The 27943-nt window shown below is 33.7% G+C and overlaps 2 protein-coding genes across 3 annotated transcripts in view; both read left to right on the top strand.

Annotated features, from left to right (window-relative positions):
* LOC136040896 (uncharacterized) overlaps positions 1 to 7068 on the top strand; it is a 75648-nt gene extending 68580 nt beyond the window's left edge. For both annotated transcript variants that reach the window (XM_065725311.1, XM_065725310.1), the window contains 2 exons: positions 2932 to 3139; positions 6655 to 7068. In XM_065725311.1, coding sequence (XP_065581383.1) covers positions 2932 to 3139; positions 6655 to 6809 — 363 coding nt within the window. In that variant the 3' untranslated portion in view covers positions 6810 to 7068. The remainder of the gene's footprint in view (positions 1 to 2931; positions 3140 to 6654) is intronic.
* Positions 7069 to 11475: 4407 nt separating this feature from the next.
* Positions 11476 to 27943, top strand: part of LOC136040738 (ATP-dependent RNA helicase DDX3X-like) — a 60295-nt gene continuing 43827 nt past the window's right edge. The window contains exons 1-4 of the mRNA XM_065725045.1: positions 11476 to 11665; positions 18953 to 19082; positions 23102 to 23273; positions 25414 to 25571. Coding sequence (XP_065581117.1) covers positions 11621 to 11665; positions 18953 to 19082; positions 23102 to 23273; positions 25414 to 25571 — 505 coding nt within the window. The 5' untranslated portion in view covers positions 11476 to 11620. The remainder of the gene's footprint in view (positions 11666 to 18952; positions 19083 to 23101; positions 23274 to 25413; positions 25572 to 27943) is intronic.

The raw sequence follows: 27943 nt of genomic DNA, 5'->3' as shown, positions 1-27943 counted from the left end.
TAGTCTAGAAAGATTTATATATATATTGAAAAGGTTGAAATACACCCACCCGAAATGGTTTTATAATTGTTTAAAATGTTTCCTTGGGTATTTTTACGCATTGTAGCATTTTGTCAGCTTTTCTAAAAGAAGTGATGCAAAAAGTTATGTAACTTGTTTGTTTTGTTATTTTCCACTTTGATTAAACACCATAGTTGTCGACCCTCAAAAATTTAAATGGTACGTCCCAAGGCGAATTTGCCTTAAAAGAAACAATACCAGAACACGTCCTTTCTTCTATTTCCAAAAACTCTGCCACTGTAGTTACTTTTAAAATACACCAGGCATAGCTAATACTACATTACTTTGGCCTAAAACCTAGTCACGTTATGAGTTCTAAAATGGCAGCATGCCCTAGTAAGATTGTGTTACGTTGCCTTTCAAAATAAGTCCTTTTAATTGTTTCTAATGCATTTGAAGATAAAAGAATTTGGTCCTATCTATACCATCAAGTGATTGTCACATAAAATACTTTGTCAATAATTGAGAACCTTCGTCATTGCGTTCGTTTATTAGTTATCGTTATTGTGTAAGAAGACAATTTGCAAGGAGGCAACTTTTCTTACCATATACAAAATAGTATAACCGGATTTACTTACTAAGTCAAATGTATATGAAAATAAAGTCTGTGGATGCAAATACAAGAAGGTCAGATATATAAGGTTCTGACAATTGCTAGAGTTTTGCGATTTTTGAAGGATACAATTTTAATATTTCAAATAAAAAAAAAATAGTTTTTAGTCTTTTCTCTGAGGCAAAAAATGGTCATACATGAACTTTGGATGCTGGAAAGATTTTACCAATAGCGTTGAAAGATTAAACTCTTATACACGAATGAATTTTTGTATATTATTTGGGTGATCAAGGACTTCGCTCGCCTGAGGAAAGAACCTTGTGTCTTCTATTTATATTTTATATTTGATCACTTAAAGTAGAATTGATAGTCTTTAAAATTTTAGAGAGGTTAATTCAATTTCAGATTGAAGTTTATAGTATCCTTTTTACAAGTCAAAGTGACTGAAGGGCAGTCAGCCTCTCCCTTCAGCTTTATTTATCACCATCCCCCTCTGTAACCCCCAGAACATTTTATCATAATTTTCAAGTTACTATTTCGTTCCAAATAGTTAAATATTCCGACAAATATGCTTCAAGGGACGGAATGAACCTCAATACCCTTGGGGCAAGGGCCGTCGTGATTATTACAAATTCCTAAACGCTTGCACGCAGGTTTTATAATCGAAAAAGGGCTCCTTTGAGGTTGGTAGTGCGATTGTCTCAAAATTTTTAGGGAGCGTTCACTCTGTCAAAAAGATGAGACATATGTCGTAGAAAGAAGAGGAGGATTGGTTAGGAGGCTTGGAAATGGGCCGAAAAATATTTGCCCTTGATCAGTTTGAAATTCAAATTGATCAGTTTGAAAGTCATTGGGCCAAGAGGAACCTATTGTACAAAAAATTATTCCGGGGCACGTTTTCCATAAAAAGGGCACAGAAGGGGCTAAAAAGAAGCTTTTTAGCTTTTTTCCCAACTCAACAAAATAACTAATCTTCGGTATTTCTGGGACGGTGGGGGGGGGGGGGTAAAATCGGAATTTTCAGGTAGGGCTGGGAAAATAAAGGGGTGGGACTTCGAGTTGTAAAATTTTGTGTCGAGGGAGAGGAAAGGGACTAAAAAATTTTATTGTTGATCCACAGTAATATTTATGAACTAATAGCTCCTATGGGATTTATATCTTATCACAATTAAGTAGCAGAGTAAATCAAAAGACAATATACATTGCCATTTATAAAAAAAAAACTTATTTACAATACCCCGGGAACAGCTCGGGGAATAGAGTTGGAACTTTCAGGCAACTGGGGAAAAGGAAGAAGTTAGGGGTAAGGGGATTTCAAATTTTGGGCTGTGGAGGGGCTAAATTTTTTTGTAAACTTATACAATATAGGCTATCCATAATATCTCATGAATGGCTTGGAAGATTGAGCTTAAACTTTCAATAGGTGTCGGGGAAACTTCAAGATTTTGATTGAGCGAGAGATATAGAGGTAAATATAAAAAAAAGTGTTTATACAGGCTATCAAAATAGCATATCTGCATTATCTCGGGAACGGCAGAGAAGATGCAGTTAAAACTTTCAGACAGTGTAAGGGAGGGGCAATGGGGCTTTTTACTAGCTAATTTCTTTGCATGTCTAATTAATTTTGTCGCATACCTTACATATTTGTTTTTTAAAGGGTTGGTATAGGCCAAGATTGAGCCACATGTCAAGTTTTAAACTTGATATGCTGGACTAAATCTTGGCCTCCCACGTTAAACGTTATCTTCTTTTTTAGTTATATGGAGTATCTTTTTATGAGAAGAACATAAAAATATTGTGCAAATAATCACAAAAATCAATCATTTGACCTTGCTAATCAACAGTTCCAAATAAATAAAGTTCAGTCTGCTTAATACAGAGTGGCACATAAGCCACTTATTTATTTCAAAATAATTTTTTTTCAACAACTGAATTTTGATTTTTTTTTTTTCAGGATTATAAAATTAAATCACTGGAAAATTCCAATCTTTAAATTATGAAACAAAACATCTTGAACAAGGTGTATTTTTTCAGGATTATAAAATTAAATCAATGGAAAACTCTAATCTTTGAATTATGAACCAAAACATTCTGAATAAGGTGTATCCATTTACAAAAATCGAAACTATACTTAAAAATAATAAAGTGATTTTTGCGCTTCCCTGCCCATGGGACGGACATCTTAGTGCCTGTTATAAACAAGAAAGCAGTTTGCATATAATTAATTTAAATAATAAATTTTGAATTCAAGAATATTAAATATAATTACAATTAAGAGTTACGTTTTTTCACTGGTAATATGGTAAGATATGCTCCAGGTAACTGAGCTACCAGACATCGATGAAGAAGAAATAACTATGAATCCAGATGCTGAAATGATTGACACCGAGATCGACATTCCTGAAGTAGAAGAAAGTCCCGGCTGCTTATCTGTTCGAGACTGTGTAATTTGTAACATTCTCGGTGACAAAGAGGGGGAAACTTGTGGGCACTGTCATGTGACGCTTCAATCAATTGATACTGAAGGTAAATATTTGGACTTGTTGCCCAGCCACTAAATTAGATTGTATTATTTCGAGAATAATGACGACAAGACTATCGTCATCTTGAGGATAACAATAATTATCTACGTCATTCAATTGATTTGTTTCCTTTTCTCTCTTTTTCACAGCTCTGCTGACTTTGTAAAAAATTGATATTTTTCGTTTTTTTCTTGTCTCGTTATATACAACGAATAGTTGTAAGTTATTCTCGTACAACTATAGATTTTATGTTCAGGGTCTTCCTAAAATAAAGGGGACCACCTTCCCCCCGAGTCTATGTCTTTATGCTCTATTCATCGTGGGTCATGGCCCTTGGCACTCCATGGCCTGAGTCTCTCTGTGGTCTGTGCCCCTCCCAAAAAATAAACTTATTAACGACATTTTGTTTCAAAACTTAAGCGAGATGGACCCCCTTTTTATTGGGATCATCTCACATAAGTTTTGAATTCGAGGGTAATTATTCTTATTATTTTGAGGATAATGACGGCAAGACTATTGTCATCTTGGACAGCACCACCGAATTTGTAAAAATTGATATCAATTGTTTTTTTTCTCGTTATTTACAACGGATTGTTGTATTCCATTCTCGTACATGTATGGATATCATGTTCAGAGTCTTCCTAAAAAAGGGGACTGCCTTCATCCCGAGTCTATTTTCTTATGATCTATCCCTCGTGGGCCATGGCCCGAGGCCCTTCATGGCCCGTGCTACCTCCCCCAGAAACTTTTGTGAACTGACCATGACCCTCCATGGCCAGTGCCCCCCCCCCCCCCCCGAAAAAAAAGAAACAACCATCTTTATTCACCATAAACCTCTGTCCCTCCATGGCTGCTCCATGCCCTCCATGGTGTAAAAAATACTTTTTATTCTTGGTATTGTTTCGTTTATTGTACGTTTTTGATCAGTACTAATATTGAATTGGTAAAATAAACACCTACATCCCTAATGTCAAAGTGTGGATGAATTATCTCACAAAAGTGTGTGTATATGATAGAGTTATCATAGCCTTGAATGCTCATAAAAACAAATATTTGAATTATAAAACAAGCAGTAATAGATAAACCATTGGAAATGTATGTGTGCACTGTCATAAAAGTGAAGGGATTAAGTTTCTTTAGAATATTGAAAAATTCAACTGTTTTAATGGGGGATATACAAGATTAGCGTTTCCAGAGAAGGTAATTTCCAAACTAAACAAATATATTTCTGAAACTAATAGTTGACGACAAGGGAAAATTTCTTGCTTATGCTTCTGGTAAAATGTTACCGGTTTCTAGAACGTACTCAGATTCAGATTCAAATTCGCTTTGTTTTGTCTTAATATTCTTGTCAATTACAAATATAACAACGGAAGTCAAAAACAATTTAAAACTCCTACAAAATTAGATTATTCACACGTGGTTTATTAACAATTATTTTCCAAGTCACCATTATAATGATTTACGAAGTACGGACTAAACGACTCCAGGTGCTGCTTGGATGAGTGTATCGGCGGTTTTTCCAGCTTTGTATCGTTTTTTGTTCTCTCTCTGAGCTTAGTGGAATGTTGAGTTTGGTGTGTCTCAGAACTCAAAAAAAGATCACGGTGTGTTTCTGAGTCAAGGATTTTTCGACCGAAATCAACAACCAATTTATATACTAAACATATACATTTCCAAAACTAATTGTTGACGGCAAGGGAAAACTCCTTGCTCATGCTTCTGGTAACATGTTACCGGTTGATAAATCATATTCTAATTCACTTTGTTTTGCGTATTACCGGTTGATAAATAGTATCATTATCTTTCTGCCATTTGCATCCAAAAGAAAAACAAGAAAACAAGAAACAAGAAGAAAGACATGCACACCGTTGTAGGAATGTCATAAGTCATATTTATCTACATATCGCAATAGTTACCAATGTAAAATAATGTAGTAGTACACAATGAAATCGTAGGCAAAACAAAAAGGGCATTGATCGGCAGTTAATATTTCTAATGAATGTAACGACGAAATGGTGAAAGCAAACGTTAAAAGTACTATCGATATTGAACTAACAGTTGCAGTCATTGAACCTAACTACATAATTAGCTTGTAGGAGAAACTACAATAAAAATATGAGCAAAAATGGAATGGTAAATATTGTGCTGGTTACGAATTAAGAGAAGAGGATAACTACCCTATCAAAAGAGGACATTAGGAACTATTTTATGAAACAGAGTCTAAACATCCAAAGATACTCAACGATATAAACGATATGAAATATTGTAATTGACATTCTTTCATTAAAAATATTCTTTTGCATTATGTTGTTATGATTCTTTTAGGTTTAGGGCATTTATCATCTTTTAGGTTAAAATCTTGCATTGTATCATCAAAATCTTACCTGGTATTAACAAAATATTTTCTGGTACCACCAAAACTTGTCTGATATTACCAGAATCTAGCGTGATGATATCAAAATCTCTATGGAATGATCAAAATCTTGCCAAGTATTAACAAAAAGTTGCGGGGTATTATCAAAACTTATCTAGTATTATTAAACATTTTGGTTGCATTATTAAAACTTTTGCTGCTATTACTAAATATTGTCTAGAATCCTCAAAATCTTGTCAGACACTATATGACTTATCTCTGGTATTACGTAAATATTAGCTGCAGTTAACAACATATTTTCTAGTACTATCATAGATTTTCTGATATTATCAAAATCTTGCACTGTATTATCATAATCTGGTCTGATGTTATTGAACCTCTTGTCTTGTACTGTCAACATTTTGCTTTTTTATTACCAAATTTTGGCTAGTATAATAAAAATCTTGTTAGATATAATGAGAATCCTCTCTGGTATGTTGGGCTTCATTTATTCATTCATAGTAACGGCTTAAATTTTAAATTTGACATTAATTATTTATTTTTTTTTTATTCATTTTAAGTTTAGCTTATTAAATGCCGTTATTCCTTGTTTTAGATTTTACTATCATTTTTAACTTTCCTCTGGAGAGATTTTTTAAGTTTCTCTTGTATTAATTAAAATCAAAATCAGATTCATTTGAAATATGCATATTTTAATAGTTTATCGAAACTCCATGTTTTGAATTCAATTGAAGTGGGTGAAGTCGAACGATTATGTTCATAGAATAGCCAGATTTAGTACCTCACGATGAAGATTAAATTGACTTTAAAGGACAAAATTGTTTAATTTACTATGTAGTTTTCATGGTTTTGACCTGTGTTTTTGCTCAAACCGTAACTAACTAAAACCCATAAGCTATACTCTGCAATTTTGATTTATTGAAGTCAGCAGTTTGAGCTGTGTAGGACCTGGTTTGTTTCACACTGCCAGTGGTCAGTTTTTGTTCTTTTCCTTTCTTTTTTTCATAAACTTTCTCTTGATTTTTTACTGCCAAAGATTTAGTAAGTTTGCCCGATGAGTTTTGTAATCCGAAAACAAGCTTCAATTTAATACTTTAGCATTCAGAGTGTTACCATTTAAATTATTTGTTTTCTATTTTTAGAAGTCAAAGAGATTGAAAAATGTGGTGTAAGACTTGGTGACGGTTGCATCATAGATTTTTATATTATTGAAGATCATAGATCAAGCTCCTATGTACTAGCTGAAATGAGCTGTGTTGATCTAGAAGAAGACGACGATGATGGGATTTTGTTGTAATCTGATGTTTCTTTTGTGTTTTTTTTTTCTAAATCGTCTTTTTGTCTCTCGGGTAACTTCGTCATTTAACTTGAAGGTTCGTGGTTACTCTAGATCTGACTGGAAAGATTTTCGTGCGGTAGTACTTCTAGTTTCCTATGAACCAATTATGGCTAATAATATCTTTAATCCAAGATCGAATTTTTTAATGAGTGAAATAAAGTTAAAGTTGTTGCATTTAGTTTATTATGTGAATTTGCGAATAAAATGTTTGTTTTTATTTGGCTCTATGTTTTAAGATAAGATAAATAATAGCAATATTAAAATACAATAGTAAGCTCAGGGCTATTGAATTGTTACCAAATTGTGTTTTTGAGTTAAATTACAAATAGACAAAAGTAATTAAGAACGTAAAAACAAATAACATAGAAGAAAACAGAAACAGGAAAAAAATTATAATAGGGGTATAAGAAAACTATTTAGTAAGTGGATAATGAAGGACGCTTGTTTTTCTTTTTCTTTTTTTGTACGATTAAGTCCCGCTATAGATTGAAGAAAATAAAAGATATTGCTAAAAAGCAAAAAAGAAATGCAGGAAAAGATTCTGCTTAGGCAAGCGAACCCATTGAAAAGAATATAACCAGTAATTATGTGCATGTTGTATACAAATACACGTTAAAAAAAAAAACTTTTGCTGATGTTCCCTGATTTTATCAACAGACGTAAACATTTTATCTACAAGAAATGTATAGTCTTATGTAATTGTTGAGTAAAATAGACATAAAATCCACTGTTTTTCAAGCCAGTAGCTACTGAGCAACTATGAAAGTTCATTGTTCAACAATCAGGTTGTCAACCTTGAATTTCAATTCTGGTCCTATTTTTAATTAAATAAAAAAAAGTTTTTTTAAACTGAAAGTAAGATGCGAAATTAAAAACTTAAAACGAAAAGAAGTTATTCTGTATATTAAAGGGACTGTCCCCTCCTCAACGCCCCGCTCTATACGCTAAATTTTACTCTTTGTCACAACTCTACTTTTTAAAACAATAAAAAAAAATTAGTAAAAAGAGTGGGGCATCGACGAAAGGACAGCCCCTTTCATATACAGAATGATTTCTGATCGTTTCAAGTTTTAATGTCGCTCCTTACTTTCAGTTAAAAAAAACTTGTTTTTTATTTGATTTCTGAACGTTTTTGAGTTAATGCAGGTTTTGAATTTGGCTCACCGTACATGAATAATTAAAACGAAATTTGTATTTTAATTTTACTTTTTTAAACTAATAATAACCTAAGTTTGACTTTTGTTTCAGTTGTTTAAGAATGACTCCTGAATCACAAAGGGCATTTAATTAGAATAATAGCCTCTTTTAAAAGTAAAAAAATAAAGTTTAGCGTAAGAGCGAGCTATTGAGGACAGGCAAGACATCTCATATTCGCAATATTTTCTGTTCGTTTTAAGTTTTAATGTTGCTTCTTATTTTCAATTGAAAAAACTTGTTTTTTATTTAAATGCTGATTATTTGTTGAATATTTTAAGGAATCCAGCTCCCTCTCCATGAGAAGTTCCCTTCCCCCACGAGAAATTTCTCCATTGAAAGATATTCCCACGTAACTTAAATTAGCGATATTTGCGGAACTAATTTTGTAAGGCATAGTAACAAAGCGGCCAAAGAGGTAGATACTATCTTTTGAAGATGAGGGTCACAAGATGAGCAATTTTCAAATGACTGAAAAAAGATTTTTAAAAGATATACGTAATAATTTATGCTCGTTTTAAGTTGTAAGGTTATTCGTTACTTTCAGTTGGAAAAAAATTGTTTTTTTATTTAATGACAACCAGAAGCCGAACACATACCATATCTTTGACTTATTATCACATAAAAATCATAGTTATGAAGCTGCTTAAGGTAAAATTGAATGCTAAGATTAGCCGGAAAATAACACAAACAAATTATTGCTTATGTCGGTAATTATTTTACAAAATTCGAACTTTAGCGTAAAGAGCGAGGTATTGCCGAGGGGGAAAACTTCCTCATATACGAAATATGAGGGTTTCACCCCCTCGTCAATACCTCGCTCTTTACGCTAAAGTTCAAATTTTTGCTCCAGTTTTTTAGGAATGACCGTGAATCACATAGGCCGTTTAATTAGAATAAATAGCACTTCAAAGACATAATTTCTTAACCTTTCAATTACATTGAACAAAATTGATTGGAAGTGTTTGTGGAAATGATACGCGTGGGGGAGACATTTGCGCTCCGCGACAAATAAAAAGAGCATTAGTCCTCTCATTTTCGAATTGAAGTTTCTACGACAACGATTTCTATAAATATCTGGATGCTCCAAGGGCATAACTTACAACCCTTCTATTTATATTTGAAATGTCCATGTAATCCATTCCTTTAGTTACTGCTGAAAAATAAAAATTGGAGGTATATCAGTACTTATCCATGCCAAGAAGGATGCAATATGCATTATTTCATTAAAGTTAGCATTATCAACAATTATTTAATTGATTTGTTACCATTTCTATTGTATGGATAAGGCTTCTTTCAAGATTGATACCCATTGGGGCTCTTCTTCCATGCCCTCTTTGAGTTTTTTCTCTTTTTGAGAGGAGGGGATTCAGACTAATCTTTACTTTTTTTATTTTGTACAGAGTAAAGATTTAGTACCAATATATTCTAATACTGCTGAGCAAATGATTGTTTACACCTCAAACTCCCTTCAAGAAAACGAAAAAAAACAAACTTCGAGGACAATATGTTTGTAATTTATAACAAGCGCAATAGCGCTGCCTAAGTAAAACGCCAAGTTGGCACAATGCATTTTTTCTTTTTAGACCAGGGCACTTCATACAGAAAGAATTGTCGTATATACTTAGAAAAGGGTGAATTCAACTGCAAATTGAAAGGGAGAGTGCCCTTTTAATAATCGGGATTGATTAGAGGCTAAGCAGCCCCCCATGCCCATAATTTCTGCAAACACATCCAATCAAAATTTTTAGATAGTTATTTTGTTCAGCGTGATTAAAAGGTCCGAAAACTACACAGCCCTCAGGGCAAAAGTTGTTAATTATGTCCTGGGGGCATATAAGGTTTAATAGAAAGGGTGGTCGTTTAGGCCTCGGATGAAGCCCATTGGGTTGGAAATAAGAAATTCTAGTTCGATTTTTAAGACTCAAAGGGATCTGAGAGTAGCTACCCCTCCCCCCACATAAACACACACATATCGTATTTTCCTCAAATGCATATAATAGAAATTTCCAGATAGCCATTTATTCAAAAAATATTCCGAAGATCACATAAGAAGGATTTTGGGGTTGACATAACCCTCCAGAGTCTCTGAACAAAGGTTGTAAGCTATGCCCATAGGGCACACAAAGTTTTATAGAAGAAGTGCTGGTGTGAACTTTAGAGGGGGCTTATTTTATTGGAAGGGCATAGCTCTAGTTCCCTATTCGAAACCAAAAGTGATGGAGGGCAACTAATCTCCTCCCTGACCTCTTTTCACCAACACACTCGGTCAAAATTGTATTATAGACATTTTTATTAGACCTGGGCAATTCATATAAAAAGATTTGTCGGAGAAACTTTAAAAGAGGCTTATTTGATTGGAAAATTAAAGTTTTAGTTCACTTTAAAGAGTCAAAATCAATGAAGGGCAACTAGTCCCCCTCCCTAACATCCTCTTTTCCCAAACGCATCCGATCGAAATTATGAAGTCATTCTTTTAGCAATAATACAAAGAGCATATAACAATGCCCTCAGGGTGGACACAGCATCGTGGATCCCAGGGGCCTTTTTAGGAGTCAAATGTGAAAGGAGGGTAACCAGCTCCTCCCTCAAAAACCTATCATTCTCCAACACACATCCAATAAAATTTAAAGAAACTTTTTGTTCACCATTGTTGAAAGGTCCAGTAATTATGTCTTGGGGATGTCCCGCTAAAAGGTCCCCCGAAAACGATTGCAAACTTCGCAATAACAATTACTATATGTAAATGTAACTTGCAGCCCCTTGCCTGGGGACTGTGGGGGAATATGTCGTCCCCAAAGACATAGTTATTTAATTTTTTGACTATGTTGAAAAAATGGCCATCTCAAAATTTTGATGACTTTGGGAAATAAATGAGCGTGGGAGGGGGCCTAGGTGCCCTCCAATTTTTTGGTCATTTAAAAAGGACACTAGAAATTTTAATTTTCATTAGAACGGGACCTTTCGCGACATTCTAAAGCCACTGATTGATACAATCACCTTCGGAAAAAAAAATAAACACGCATCCTTGATCTGTCTTAAGGCAAAAAACACAAAATTCCACATTCTTGTAGATAGGAGCTTGAAACTTCTACAAAAGAGTTATCTGATACGCTGAATCTGATGGTGTGATTTTTGTTAAGATTCATTGTCTTCTAGGGGGTACTTCCTTCTATTTTCTGAAATAAGGCAAATTTTCTCAGGCTTGTAACTTTTGATGTGTAAGATTAAACTTGATGAAACTTACATATTTAAAATCAGCATAAAAGTACAATTCTTTTGATGTATTTATTGGTATCAGAATTCCGTTTTTTAAAGTTTCCGTTATTATTGAGCCGGCTCGCTCTTTACTACAGTTCATTACCACAAAAAGTTTGATTCCGGGTTCTTCCTGTCGACAGAAAAAAAAACAAATAAAACAATCCTCGACACTGACGCCATTTTTGCAACCGGGCGTCGACCGCAACTGCTAAATCGAACAAAGCTCTTTCTAAATCTTTCGTTTAGGGAATCAATTCTACTTTTAGTAAACAAATAAATCCATTAGATATCAGTTCCAACAAGGAATTTATATTATGAGCAATGCATCTATTCAAAATGGTCATGGTCTAGAGCAGCAGGTTGGTGTCTTTAATTGTGTTACTAAGCTTCAGAATTCAGGGAAAGGTTCTAGGCTATATTTTTCTCAAAGTTGAGGTGTGTAGACTGTGCTGGATTTTGCCAAAGAAATTTTCAAGTTTACAACATTAATATAGGCTACTGTGAATATTATAGGGTATTTTTTGGTATAATTCTAGTTAATTGACTTCTTGTTATCAGAAAAGGTTAAGGTTAGGAAAATGAAACTTTCAGGGATGGGTCTACAGGCTAAAGTGTGTCCCAGGAAGGTATTTTAAAGTACCCCCTCCACTCCTTCTCCCTCTAGAGGGCCATGAGATTTGTCTAAATGACAGGTTTATACCTATTGGAATTTTGACAAAACAACATTTTACATTAATTTTCAGTTACCAGTTGCTTTTTCTCTGCTTTTAGTTCTGAAAATGTAATTCCTGTTATTTGAGTAGAATTTTGAGCCATATCAATGTTTTTCAGAATTTAGGAAATGTATTTGCATATCTTTAAAACCTTGTAAAATGGAATTGAGCAAAGTTATGAAGCTGAAAACAATTTTGTTGTACTTCAATTAAGCAGAAGATGTATTTGCAAGGTTTCACTTTCATAACACACATATTTTTAAAGGTCATCAAAGGTCAGGAACCTCTAGAGGGAGAAGGAGTGGAGATGGGTACTTTAAAATACCTTCCCAGGACACACTTTAGCCTGTAGACCCACCCCTGAAAGTTTCATTTTCCTAACCTAAACCTTTTCTGAGATAACAAGAAGTCAATTAACTAGAATTTTACTTTTAATCTGTTACCTTGTCCATTGATTCTTGATTGATATAAACATACCATCTGAATTTACTAACCAAATGTTTCTTTCATGATGTTTGTTTCTATGGGTGGCTTTTCTGTGAAATAAACTTTGCTGTAATGTAAGAGTAGTCAACAGAAAAATTTAGCAAAAAATAACCAGTTGCCTTCCTTATACAAAAATAATAGAAAAGGAGCTAAATTACACAATTCTTTAGTTGAGAAAATTGTAAAACAAAGAAAAAAAGGGTAAATTTGGAGGAGTGAAATTTTGAAAGTAAACTAATACTTATGTGAGCATGTTCTCAAAGTTGAAACATGTGAAGTACACAGCAAACAAATTATTTAATTAATAGACTTTCCTGAAAGTGTTGAGTAAGAAAAGGCAAGGGTCCATAATGAGTAAGAAAAGGCAAGTGAATATTTTGTACTTTTTGGTAAAAGTACGGATAAAACAATTGGCCTAATAGTCAACTGAGGAGTGAATTAGACTTACCTAGCCACAGTCCTTGTCAGACAACATTACAAAGAACATTCAAAAAGGAGGTAAAAAGAAAAACAGAAAATATCAAGAGACTATGATTCAGTCTACCTTAAATTTGGATCTATTGAAGAGCCTTGTAGCTGAACCTAATTCAGGCTTCTTTGCATTATTTATCATGAAACAGTGAAACAGTAAATGGCCTACTTAAAATTCACTTGTAATCAAATTTGGTTGACAAACCTCTTGAATATTTTCAAAGAGCACATGAATGTATGAAAAAGGGGTCATAAAAATATGGATGCTGAAGATAAGTCCCTTATAATTGCTTCCTATTTGATAGCACTCTTAAATGCACAGAATAAAAAGTCATGTACAATAGAAGGTGCCTTTATGAAACCTTGTATATTAAAAGAGTGTTAAGTTGTTTTGGGAAAACAGGCTATCCAAAAACTAAAGTTGATTCCTATGTCATGCTACATTTTCAGTCTAAGATGCATCAAAAACTATAACTTCCAGTTGTATTCCATAGGTATTGCACTTCCACTTGGAAATCAAAATTTCTGGACAGACATAATTTTTCCTTATTAGCAGTTCATTTTTTTATTTGTAAAGGCAAGGGGGATATCACTTGGATAACATGAATTACTACTGAGTCCTTTTCCCACCAAAATTCTATTTTACTCTTGCTTTTCCTTGTTACTACAACCAGTTAGACTTTTTGTATGTGACTTTCAAGAATTTAATAAATTGTCTTGAAGCTTGACTGGTAAAACATGATTAACCAAGTGGTTTTTTGGAAGTAATCTTTTTTTCAACAAGGAAATCCTTCCATGTGTATTTTGGTGAATAACCTTGGAGCATATAGTTTGTTCAAAATGTTCTATTTCTTCTGCCTTAAGAAATAGCAGGCTGAGAACTTCAGAAGTAAACCAAAAGTAGGGATGGATGTCCATATTTTTGTTTAGAAGTATTTTATGTTTCCTTTTAACATACCTAAAAATGTTTTTAAATTCTTGTAGTCAGGAATATGAGTAGTCTGATATGCTGTTGATATAAATCCTAAGCATCTTAATAAGGCTTCTTTTGTTAGAGAAATGAAGAATAGTATTTTGCTTCATCTCCTTGTTTAATAGTTCTAGCAGATATCCAACAGACACTACTTCTATCTTCACTGGATCTACTTCCAAAACAGATACCTCTTCTGCACTCTTCTTGAATGGAATGGAATAGCTTGATGTGTCTCCAAGCTTCTCAATAACCGACTCTTGGTATTTGTGGTGTTTAAAGCTAAAAAGTTTTGAAACAAACCCAAAATTTCCTTCTTCTAAATACTCCATTGAAGCCATATGTAAATGCCAGTTTTCAGTCCTTGTTGCATCCCAAGGAGTCATAGCAGCTAGCTTCAATGCCATCTTTCAAAGTTGTAGTGAGAAGCCTCTGGGTTTCTCAGATGCATATGAAAATCACTTTTGCCAGGTTAGGTTGAAAATAAACAAATGAAGAAGCTCTATTTTTAATGCAACCAAAGTTCTCCTAGGTAATAGTGTGTTCTTTACACAACTTTGACTTCCTGAAGGAATTTGTACTCTGTTTTGTTGAAATATCCCAAAGCAACAAAATGATCTCTTAGTCTGGCATCACTGAAAGCTGACATTATTGTTTTTAAAATGTTCCAATACCAATGTAATGCATCAAGAAATAGTGCATATTCAAAGATATGTTGATTACCTAAAGAACACTTGCTGGGCAAGCTGATTTAGTTTTTGATCTAAAGTCAAAAACTTCAGGGCTCCAAAACCATGTTGTTCAACAATATGTCAGGGAACCATTTTCCTGTCTACATTAATGTTTGTTGACAAACCAGAGATAATGTTGGTCAATCGAATTGCTAGTGTTGGACAGTGTTGGGGTATATTAGTATGATTTTTCTATTGAAATCATAATGGAAAATCATGGTGTTTGTAATGCTAGAACCTGCATCATCATCTTGTTTTTTTTTTTCAGAATCCATATCAAACTAGTCTTTGATTTCCTCAATGTTGCGTCTTTTTCAAGTTTTCTTTATAGTGGCATCTAAGTAAATCCCCCAAAATTGTTTTTTTTAGGATCTTTATTATTCAGCAAGTCACTTTTCACTTTGCAATCACTTCAGCAAACAAGTCTCACTTTGTCAGTGATATCAAGGGACTGGGAATCCAGAAATCCCACATCCTCCACAAACTTGCTAACAATAACTTTTTTTTATCAAAATTTTCTAAATAATTTTTATTAAGCCCTTGACCTACCAGATTATTCATAATTTTATTAAAATATTCTCTTTTAATTTCATACTCATCTAAGTTACCATTGTTATTATTATTAGCGTTGGCCATTGCTAGACAGTCTGGTAGAGATTTAGTTGTAGCTGAGGAAACAATCATGACGCAGATAAGCTTATTAAACCAGAATAAATAGGCCAAGGTACAAACTTAAACCTGTCTATTGCATTTGAAATTTTTGTCCCTATATTAGCTTCAACACTGTAGATATGGGTGTTCTCAACAGGTATCACACACCAAATGCATGATAAAATATGTTCTCTGGAGCTCCTCATAATCATGCAAGTGACATGGACTGAATAGTATTTTTGTTGTTTTTGACCAATGACTTGTCCTTGTGTATTAAGTTCAGAGTAAAGAAAACTCTTTGCTGATAAAATTGTATCATTTATAAAGAAATTTACAGCCAAGGTTAAAATGTAATACTATTTTTTACTCTCTTGGTTAGTAATAATATAAGAAAATTAAACACAAAATTCAGAACAAGTTTTTGCTCATGTTTGTCTTTCAGTAAAGTGCAATCCAAGAATCATAGCCCAGAGGCAGTCCAAAAAAGTACATTAAAAAAGCTGAAGGAAAGATGATATCAGAAGGTAATTGGGAAGCAGGCTAATACAAAGTGCTCAGATACTAATAAAGTGAGGGAAGTGTAGGTTTCTGTTACCTATTCCCTGCAGTATAAGGGGGGCATCACTCCTCGCAGGCCCTTTTGGCAGAAAACCTGCCCTCTTCTGCATAATTATTAGTGAAACTGGCAAAAATAATTAATCAGTCAAAATAATTTGGTAATAATTCTCATAATATTATATCTGACCATTGTAATGCTGAGTGTGCAAGTGCTTTGTAGGAAACTTCCCTTTCTTTTTCTGACAGAGGAGTTGCATTGTTTTCTAAGCTTTTTCTCTGGGTTCCAATTTGAATTGTTATATTGGTGAAGACATGTGACAGTGAAGACACTAATGCTGTAGGCAGTATTCCATTAGCCCTGAGAATAAAAAAAGGAAAATTACAACATAAATAAATGAAAAATGTATTATTAAATATTTTATTTTAAAGTAATCTATTTAAGAAAATTAGTTTTCTTGACAATTTCCCATCTTAGCCTTTTAGGGGACCTTAAACAAACAAGAGTAAAAACATTCTAAAAATCTACCACTCAACACAAAGATGATATAAACGAAAAGAACAGCAGTAAGTACAAACTGAAATATTAACATGTATTAACTAATGTCATATAAAAGAACAAAAATGCATACCTGAAAAAATAAGAATAAATATAAACACATAAAAGTTTTAAATGTTAACTAACATAGACTAGATTTCAAAAAAAAACATACATGAAAACAATAACATTACATATAGACTCAATAAAGCAATAATTATAAATTAGTATGAACTAAAAAAAGACTTGGGTGAAAAAAACAAGATGGAATTATCTTTGTAAAAAGATAAAAACTTATTCAAGTACATGCAAAAACAGCCTACACAAGTTGATATGATTGAATAAAATGAATTCAAAATTTATATATAATGAATATGATAAGCCATGTTGATATTTTTTCCCTGTCTTCTTCTGCTTGTTTCTTATCGTTTTTATGTTTGGCTACTGGAAAGTTTATCACCCAGAAAACATTGCTTTTCTGCCACATCCAAAAAAACATTTGATATTTTAGGACAATGTTCATAATAGTTTTTGTTGAATCAGGTTGTAAAAATTCAGTTTTTGGAATATATTGCATTTGAATAATTGATTTATAAACATTTGCTATGTTGTGACCACTTTTAAACCCATTTCTAATGATAATCACTTTCTTGTGTGGTGACAGAAGTTACTTACCTGTTGGGGCCCTTTTATAGGATCTTAATGGAGTTTCCCCCCCAGAACCAATTTTTAATTTGGAAAGGACATAAAAAGCCATCAAGCAGTGTCTTCCTTCTAAGCTATTTAATATGGAATAGGAATAATTTACCTATTGAGGTAGAGAAACCTGGCATTGGCTTTTTGTAAATTCTTAGTTTTCTTAATTGATTACACTTTCTTTTACACTGGTAACACTAGTTAAGCTCATTTAAAGGAGACAATAAACTAAGGTAACCCCCAGTAGACCTAGTCTACTTAGACCATTTCTAATCTTCCAAAAATATTTGATTTAAATATTAAATATTGATTAAATATTGAAATTAAACCCGTTTTTCTCTATATTAAATTCTGTTAATGGAAAAGCAGTGTTGTCTAAGAATTAATTTCCAAATACAGTAGTCACGTCTTAAGAAAACCATTAAAGATACCATTCAATTATGAATATGTGTCACTTTTGAATATTTGATGGATAATAATAATCCACAAAAAATTAAATTTTTAAATGATATTCAAAATTTCATGTTTTTGTAGTGGCTGTTCACTAGGAAACACATTTTCTGCATGGTAAACTTTGCAGTTTTTTATTCAATTTTGTTATTTGCTTTTGTTCATATTACCACAAACTTTATCACACAGAAAACATGCTCTTCTATACAAAGATAATGAAAATGTTTGGTATTTCAGGATAACATTTGTAAATTCAAATGTTTATTGAATTAGATTGTATGCCTTTGGGATGAATATATGGCTTTGGAATTTTTTTACTTTAGAGTAGCAGATTCAATATTTGAATTGTAAGCGTTTCCAATGTTTATTATACAAGACCTAAAGCAAAGAAAATACTCCTCCCCTTTTGAAGAAAGGGAGAAATTCCACAATTCACTAAAATCAGTCGCTAAAACTTGCAATCTGTCATTTAAGGACCAGAGTAAGGCCATTGTATCATTCCCCCCCCCACAGTCCCTATCAAATCTGTTTTTTTTTCAGGGATTTTCAATTTATATAAGTAGGATTTATGCCCCTATATAACAGTCCCTCCGTTTCTTTTGTTATTTCATCACTTTTGGTATTTGAGGATTTATGAGCTTGTTGGTTATAAACCTGAAGCTAGTTGTGCTATATGACTCTTGAAGCTGGTGGATATTTCCAACCTAATTGAAATCAAGGCCGCAAAAGACTTTTCAATCTACACAATTGGAGTAAATAGCTCTAATTAGGGTGTCTGAGCCTGTATCCTCCCTGTGCATATGAGATACATACATTTTTTACATAGTTGTAGTCAGTATTATAATCTGTCAACCCTGTATCAGTATAGTTGCTACAATAAACTTAATTTTTGCTATCTACTTAGCTTTGAGTAACATGAAATGTGTTGGGTCATTTTTAAGTTTGGCTTTATTGTTGATTTTAATTCGTGTTTGGTTTAAGTTTCATCTCTGCGGTCATAGTAATTTCTACTCTTTTTAGGTTTTACATCATATATAAGCTAGTATATGTTTCTTGAAGCTCTCAATGAGCTCTTCCAATGGAAAAATCGTTATGGATTTGATACTGGTCAAAGATATGGCCTATGTACCTCTTGGCTTACAAAAAGCCTGCCTTTTATCCTTTTTGCTGTCCTTTATTTCACCTGAGTTGCTGGCCCTTGTGGATTCCCTCCCCCTGATTTGTTAATAATCTTGCAAAGGCAATTGTTTTGCAGTATCTTTCTGTATTATTCAGGTTTTTTAGTCCTATGCTTGTGTAGTTTATATATGCTGCTCTATATATTAATTTGAACTTAATGTGCAGAACAAGTGGGAAATACAAACTAAGCTTCTTTTAAATTTCAGTTTGCTACTCTTGACTTGAACAGAGGTGGTTATTCTCAGCCACCTCCAGGAAGATATATACCTCCTCATTTAAGAGTAGGCGGAAGGGCTTCAGCTGAAACTGGTGAAGTTTCACAACAGGATTTTCGAGGTATAGTTTCAACTATTCAATTTGTCAAAAATTTAAAACCTTTTTTACAATACTATTGTCCTCCAATTAAGGTTGTTAGTTTGGAGTGACATTGCCCCCTTCACTTTTTCCTTTTTTTTTTAATTCATTACCCCTCAGTATATAAAGTCTAAGGACATGGATCACAAAAACGTATAGCCTACAAAAAACCCTCCCCCCACCCATTAGAAAACAAATAAGAGATCTAAAGTGAACTGGCCAGCCATGACAAAAAACAAAGAAATAAATAGAAAGATGACAAACAGGTATATGGTCTGTTTCCTTTTTTTGTGGCATGGTTTACTTTTTTCAATTTATAGAAATCAACTCATAATGACAGGTATTTGAATTTTTGTTTGTGTTGCTCAATTTCAGTAAAAAACAGATCATTCATATCATTTGTTGCTAGGGTTTTCCAAAATTGGTTCCCTGGAGTATATTGATAGTGAATTATTGGATTTGAGGAATATTTTATTCTGTATAGGGTATCCTCTAAAATTTATAAATGAAATAATGAAAAAAAGGCAGAATAAGCATGAAAGGGGTAATCAAAACAAAGGCTCTCAGTTTTGGACCCTCCAGTTTCAAATTGATGTGTCTCATCAGCTTATGTACCAATTCTTGGGGAGAAAGTTGGACAGACTTTATTGAAACATAACATTGCAATTTCTTTTAAATCGGTCAGGCCATTGAGTAACTTTATAAATTTTGGAAAATATAGTTCAAGTAACAGTTTGGTAGGTGGAGAGACGTAACGAATAGAACGGACTTTATTGAAACATAATATTGCTACTTGTTTTAAATCAATGAGGCCATTGAGTAACTTTCTAAATTCTGGAAAAGATATGTCACATAACAGTTTGGCTAGTGGAGATACATAACACAGCAAACATTCCTTGCTCTTGCAGAAAAATTTACGTCGGTCGAACGCACCAAAAATCTATGGAACGTTTTATTGGGCACCAGAACTCAATAGATAATGCTCTAAAATTTACAAACCCCACAAAAAGTTTTATTTCAGCTTTAGCAGAACATATCTTTTATAATCCGGACTATTTTGTACTGACAGCATCAAAAGCTTGGCATAAAATTATATCGCAATAATATAATCTTGTTCATTTGCTATTTTAGATTTTTAATCTAATTACTTTTGTAACTGGCACCCCCTTTCCACAACTTTTTGCTGACTCAGCAACTCCCTACACTAAGGTAATTACAGCAACATTTTGTTGAATTTTTTCAAAAATAAGTGAAAACAAGTCAGAAATGTGAGAAACGGTCTCTGACCATGTGCATGGATATGTGGAAGGCCTTTGATAAAGGGAAAATGGCGGAAGTTTAACTCTTCTCTTTAACTTGCGGGGATATTGGCTTTACATCAAGTCACCCAATGGTTGAAATGGTTTTCATTTGTTCACAAAAATGAAATCTTGTGTTAGTTGGATGTTGCCCTGTTTTTAAACAGGATGGAGTCACTCAAATTGATTTAACTACCTTCATGATAAAGATATTGTTAAGAACTGAATTAGATGAGCATTTAATAACATCAAATAGAGGATTTTTTGTATTAAACAACTGAAACTAACTTCTAATTTCTTATGTAGCCAAAGTGCATATTACCGCTTTTACCAATGTGGTTCTTTTGAACGGTTTTGGTGGCTTTTTTCTTAACAAGCTATGTGATCTGCTCAAAGATACTGATCATCTTATTCAATTTATAAAAAAAGTATCCAAATTAGGGCCTTTTAAAGCAAAGAGCCCTAAAAATAAGATTGGCTATTGCAAAAATGGAGCTACAAAAAGGCCTCTTGCTTTATTTTATTTTTTACACTTTCTGCTCTCCTTGTTCAAAGTTGGAATTTATTTGAAGTCCAGTTGTTTACGTATTTGCTAAATATTTTAAACAAAATTAATGCTCTTTTCATTAAAAAGGTTCATTAATATGCCCGTCAACCTTGAAAACCTTAGGCTGCAACCAAAGGTGGATTTACGACTACATGTTATGATTGAGGGGGGAAAGCTAAAAAAAACATGCGTGTGTGTGTGTCTGTGTATGTGTTCATTTATTTATTTATTTTGGTTCTTTTTAACATTTTAGTTTTTATTGTCACTGTTGATTCTGCCATTTCGAGCAAAATGCCCAAAATTGTCCATAGATTTGAAGTGCTATATTTAGTAAGATGTCCAAATTTAACCGTTTTGTAATTTGATTGACGTATTTTTTGTGATTCAAATGACACAATATAAATGAAAAGTTACATTCGTTACTAAAATGAAAAGGAATGACTTATTTTGGGAAGCTGCATATAATTCTTGTTTGTTGCCAAAATGTATAGTTTTTTGCTCTGGATTTTCAAATCATACTAGATAAAGCTTCTGATAGCCTAAGAAGTGAGTTCTTTTAGAATCTACTATGTTTATCTTCAAACTACAAAATTATCTTCTTTTTTTCTATTTTTCTTATTATTTCTTTTCTGTTTTTCGTATTTGTCCCCTCCCCTACCAAAATAAATTCCTGCGTAATTGTTTGGATAAGTTGCTACAGTTGTTAATTTTTGCACATGATTTTTGCACTTACAAATAAAATTCAGGTGCTTAAAGGTATCCTAATGGTTCTTTAAGTAAGAATATTATATAGAAATTAGATCTACGTTGCATTGCCAACGTGAGGTGTTGTGGCAACGTTTGTTCGGCTTAGCCGAGCAAGTGTTGCTAGAGCAACGCTTTGGTTTTGTTTCCTTGCTTCCATTAAACGCTGAAGTTGTTATTCTGTAAGGATCTTAAAATAAACAAGTCGCCTATATGTCTTACCACTGGAACTAAATTGGTCTTAGCATGAAATACACTGGAAACAAATAATAGGTACACCAACTAGCAAAATTTGCGAACCCCTCACTTCCGAAGATGGTTATGAGCTAACAGCCGACTGTTGCTTAAAACTCCCCTATATGTCTCACAATTGGTATCGGCCTATTTTTGGTTTCAATGTGTACCTTACTACTGAAGTTGTCAACCCCTCTAAACTTTCAAATTGGTACATCTCATAAAGGAATTTTTCTACCAAAAATGGATGACGTATACTTTGATCAGCTCATCAAGAGCTACCGAGTGCTGTCGAAAAAAAATCTATCTATCTTAGTTCAAAAGTTGACTTTTTTGCCGTAGGCCAAGTTTCTAACGTCATCGCTTGGAAAGGAGCATAGGATAAAACTCAAATTTCTTTAGCAGTGAGAGAACTTTTAAAATTTAAGAGGCACATCTGATACCATTTTTCTACTGCAATCCCAAGTGCGAAAAACCGAATGATAAAGTCAGCTGAAATCACGAACAGAAATGGGTAGACACAGTAGATGGCAGCACTTTCGAACCCGTGGGAAAATGCCACTTTTTTGTCTCTGTTAATTTTTCTATTTATCACTCAAAGAAGAAATATTGGCTGTGGGGCCGGGTTTCTGCCATATATATTTAACATTTATAGATTTTAGTCCATCATCAATTTGAAACTAGTGCCTGCCTGCTTGTCTGCTAGAACAGAGCTTTCCACTCAAAAGCAGACACATGGTTTGATTAAACGAACTGCGTAACTTTAGATAGTTCTCTCTGACATAGGCTATTAAAATCCACTTCATTTCACACACTGTGTGCTCTGGCTCAAGGACAAGCAAAAACCATCCTTTTTGGCCCCAGGCAAGAGTTCTACGAAGCTTTCCAAAATGCAAAGTCATATCCATCAATCCGGCCTCAGGTCCACACTTTCCGTAAAAACTGCAGGGGTTAGATCCTTACCACTTTCTAGGAATAAGCAGAAATCGGGATGCTAGAATAAAAAAAGACACGACAAAACCAAAGTGTTGCTCTCGCAACTCAATTAACATGTTTTGTGTTGAGTCACTTAACTCAATAATATAAATGCTCAATAACTCAAAATACAATTTTTCCAAACATGAAATTGAATCTGAACATCAATAAATGAATTCTAACTGAGGTTTATGTTGGTGTAGGTAGCCGTGATGACGGAAGATACCAAAGAGATTACCAATCACGAGGTGGCAGTCGTGGCAATTTTCAACGTACTGGTCAGGGATATAAAGGCTACGGTGGTGGTCAGAGAGGCGGAAGCTATGGTGGCGACAATGAAGATTATCAAAGCTCTTTTGACAGTGGCTATGCAGGGTGAGTAGATTTTCTTCTTTTTTTTATAGGGTAGATTACTAAAAAACAAGTTCCTAATAAAGGCTATTTGTTGTTGTCTTTGGTTGTTGTTGTTTTTTTTTTCAGTTCGACAAACATTTATTCTTCCTCTTTTATCTTACTATTTGGTAAGACCTGAATGACTGGGGCTTTAAATTACCAGGGAATAATTGATATGACTGGCCCATAAAACATACAGAAATCTAGAAAATTAATAGTATAAACCGTTGTCTCCTATCAAGTTTGATGGATATTGACCACCTGCATCTGGTTAATGACAAGAAATTTAGTGACTCCATAAAAAAATTTTGGCAGATTTTTTGGTAACATGAGCCTACCCCCTCCCCCCTCTTATTACTTACAGAGTTGATCAGCCGTGGACCCCAACAAAGCATAATTAGAACAGTAACTCTTTACTTCCCATTAAATTTTGTTTATGACTGGGAACCTATTCTTATAGATGATGGGGATTTAGGAACCTCTCTCCCCATGAAGGTAGGATCAGCCCTCCCCCCCAAAAAAAGGAGGGCAAAGCTATGTCTACTCTTAATTTGGACCTAGTGTGTCCTAACGACACTACCTCTCCTCCCGCAGAGACATGGTCATGCTTGGACTCTAAAACACAAATAGGACAATGGAAGAGGGGCCTCACTCACTCCCCTTTGGGACCATCTGGTTTTCTGTGGGCCAGGTGAATGTATAATTTTTTAGATGGGGCACAAATGAAACTTGTGCTTCCGCTTGAACCACTGTAACTATAATTTGCTAATATTTGTTTTTAGCTATATTTACTCGTACGAATAGATGTATGAATATAACTCAAAATTTAATGTAATTTAAAAAGGTTGCATTGCAACCCTCTGCTTTTCAGTGTAGCCATTAAGTCTTCTGCTATTTTTTTTCCATTTCTTGAAGATAGCTTGAAATTTTCTGCTGGTATTACCAGGCGCTGTTGATTAGTTGTCAAACTTGTCTGACGAGTTCCTCGAAATTAACAAAATTCTTATTCTTAGCTGGTAACTTTCGAGCCAGTGGCAACGTTATGCTTTAGCTGTTAATAGGAACAACAGCGCTAACTGATCAAAGAATGCTATTAAGATGAAATAAAAATACTTGTCCTTAGGTTTTTGGTATACTCTCAGCCAGTAAGGGTTAAAAGTACATGTTCCGGCTATTTTGTCATTATTGAATTTATTAAATGTTGTTATATTCGAAGGAAGAAGCTGGATCCGATTATGTGTTTCAAATACGTATAAACGGAATATCCGTAAATTTGACCAGTTTTCCAAAGGTTAAAACCCTTTAAATAAGTTATTTAAAACCCTTTTAAATAACAAACTACATTGATGGCTAGACCACGTTCTGCGGATGAAGGATGACAAATTGCCGAAGATTGTCCTTTTTTGCCAACTGTCTGAGGCTACACGGAAAGCAGGTTCTCCTTGTCAGGGGGGGGAGGATGTCATAAATAAAGATTTAAAAGAAATGATAACTTCCTGGGAGGGTGTAAAGAGGGAGGCCTTGAATAGATTAGGTCGGAGAAGGAGTGTGCGTAGCTGTGTTGGCCTCAGGCGGCTTAGTGTCGCAGTGAGTTCTCAGTAGTAGTAATAGTAGTAATTCATTAAACGAGTTCTAGAATTACCGAGTACCTTGTTCCTCTATCTACACCGTTCTGAAGCGTTGACTAGTTTCTTTTCTATTTCTGCTTTTAGCATATTTCTTCCTCTTTTGCTGCTCATCCCCAATACTGCTATGTAAAAACAAAAGACGTTGTTACTGTTTCTGTTACTGTTACTGTATGTGTTTGTTTTTGTTTAGCTTGACCAATTTTTATCTTTTAACTGATTTCCCAGTTTAACCTAATGACTAACGAATTACCTTTTTTCCGTATTATGTATATTAACTTATCTTTATCTTAAGATATTCAAAGTTACAGTGCAAGATATATAAATAAGGGGTCGGGTCCTGTTGTACCTGGTTTTACTGAACCAAGGACTCCTTTTGTGTGATGTGGTTATGCATGTCACCTGGAATGTACAATTTTCAGTTAAGAATTTTGTATGGCTTACCTTTAGTATTTTACACGCTTTCAAGTGAAGCGTTAAAGATATATCTATTTTAGACATAATAATCAAGTCCACGCGCGTTTTGACGCTCCACCTCCTGGCTATGACAGATATAATGCTAATCCTTATAGCCAGCCTCCACCGATGTCAACAAATAACCGTTGGAGGGACTATAGAAGTTACCCGGACAATGGAGGATATCAAGATTCGAACGGTGAGTTTCTACTACTGCTACAATTCCTTTGCAGTTTTAAACTGGCTGGGGTCGATCCCCCATCCCTTGCCGTTGTAAGTCTCTTCTACTGCCTCTCATGAAATCACAATTATTTAGCCAACTCTCACGACTTTACCCCTTTCTAACTTGGGATGTCATGCGTTGCCTCTCTCCGTCTTAGATTGCTCAGCAGAACTCTTCTTCGGATTTGGCTTTTGCGAATTCCATATATACGTGCAATCCATCTAAGATGGTCTTATAAGACCTCATTTGTAAGAAGTTGAGTTTCTCACCTCATTTGTAAGAATTTGTGTTTGTCACCTCATTACTAAGTCATATTCCTAAAGTCACCTCATTAGTAAGAAGTTGCGTTTGTCACCTCATTTGCAAGAAGTTGCGTTTGTCACCTCGTTACTAAGTCATATTCCTAAAGTCACCTCATTTGTAAGAATTTGCGTTTGTCACCTCATTTGTAAGAAATTGTGTTTGTCACCTCATTTGTAAGAATTTGTTTTTGTCACCTCATTACTAAGTCATATTCCTAAAGTCACCTCATTTGTAAGAATTTGCGTTTGTCACCTCATTTGTAAGAAGTTTCGTTTGTCACCTCATTTGTAAGAATTTGTGTTTGTCACCTCATTACTAAGTCATATTCCTAAAGTCACCTCATTAGTAAGAAGTTGCGTTTGTCACCTCATTACTAAGTCATATTCCTAAAGTCACCTCATTTGTAAGAATTTGCGTTTGTCACCTCATTTGTAAGAAGTTGCGTTTTTCACCTCATTACTAAGTCATATTCCCGAAATTACTCTTTCACTCTTTGTAAAAGTTCTTGCATATCCTCCTCTTGTTTCTTTAAAGTCGATGCAGTGGAGTTTGACACGTTAGGCACTGTACTCTGTACTACACCAAGTTTTTCTTTCTCCCATACACTCTAAATTAAGTAACATAGTCTTTTACTAATATTATATCTATGGCATTTTTGTAGTGTCTTAGTTATAACATAACTTAGATAAAGATGACTGTTACATTAAAGAAAAACTTCCGTAATGCCATTTCCTTTATTTTATCTTCGGTAATGAACAAATTTGTGTTTTTGTAGTTTTCTAGGTGTTTTTACGTTAATGTGTATTTTTTAGGGACTTCTGTATGAAGTTACGAATCAATCAGGTACTTGAATGCAAAACCTTAAAATATTAAAAAAATTAATTGTGTTTTTGTAGCTGTCTAGATGTTTTTACGTTAATACGTATTTTGTAGGGACTTCTTTATGAAGTTACGAATCAATCAGGTACTTGGATGCATAATCTTAAAACATTTGAAAAAAAAAATTAATTATGTTTTCGTAGCTGTCTAGATGTTTTTACATTAATGCGTATTTTTAGGGACTTCTTTATGAATTTACGAATCAATCAGGTACTTGAACGCAAAACCTTGAAACATTAAAAAAATAATTGTTTTTTTGGAGCTGTAAGTGTTTTTACGTTAATGCATATTTTTTAGAGACTTTTTATGAAGTTACGAATTAATCAGGTACTTGAATGCAAAACTTGTAAAACATTAAAAAAATTAATTGTGTTTTTTTAGCTGTCTAGGTGTCTTACATTAATGCGTGTTTTCTAGGGAATTCTTTATGAAGTTACGAATCAATCAGGTACTTGAATACAAAACCTTAAAACAATAAAAAAAAAATGTTTTCGTAGCTGTCTATGTGTTTTTACGTTAATGCATATTGTTTAGGGGCTTCTGTATGAAGTTACGAATCCATCAGGCACTTGAATGCAAAACATTAAATAATTAATAAGTTCAGATTGTCCTACAAAATCCACATATTCTCAAGAAATGCATTTATTTGCACAAAAAGCACTTGGGGAGAGGCGTAGAGGTCTAGATTGTGTAGATTTAACTGAGGTCAAAATATGAAAAATGGAAACAAAACGTAAATAACGTTGGACCAGTGTGTATTTGCAATGTGCCTTGTGATTTGAAAGTTCGAGAATCTATATAGGAATATGATTACGAGTGTGTCCATTGAGGGATCGGAAAGTTTTACGAAAAATAGAATACTTATTTAGTCTTAGTGATTCTGAATACTTATATTCTTAATATGGATTCGGAATTCTTAATACTAATTCTGATTCTTTTTGATTAAGATTTGAAACTGTTAATCATTTACTTTAAAGTTTTTGGGGTCATTCCATGTCAAATCACCCAGTAAATAATTAATTTGAAACCCACCTCTTTAGATTTTGATGAAACTTGGCACAATTATTGCATTTGCTATTCTATTGATAAATACCAAATTTTATTTCTCTATCTTATAGTTTTTTTTTCTACATTTTTTATAATTTTCTTAATTTAACATGATTTTA

Source organism: Artemia franciscana, chromosome 21 (assembly GCF_032884065.1).
Source record: "Artemia franciscana chromosome 21, ASM3288406v1, whole genome shotgun sequence".
Lineage (NCBI taxonomy): Eukaryota > Metazoa > Arthropoda > Branchiopoda > Anostraca > Artemiidae > Artemia > Artemia franciscana.
The sequence above is the reverse complement of the archived record's forward strand: the minus strand, read 5'-3'. Positions and strand labels throughout refer to the sequence as shown.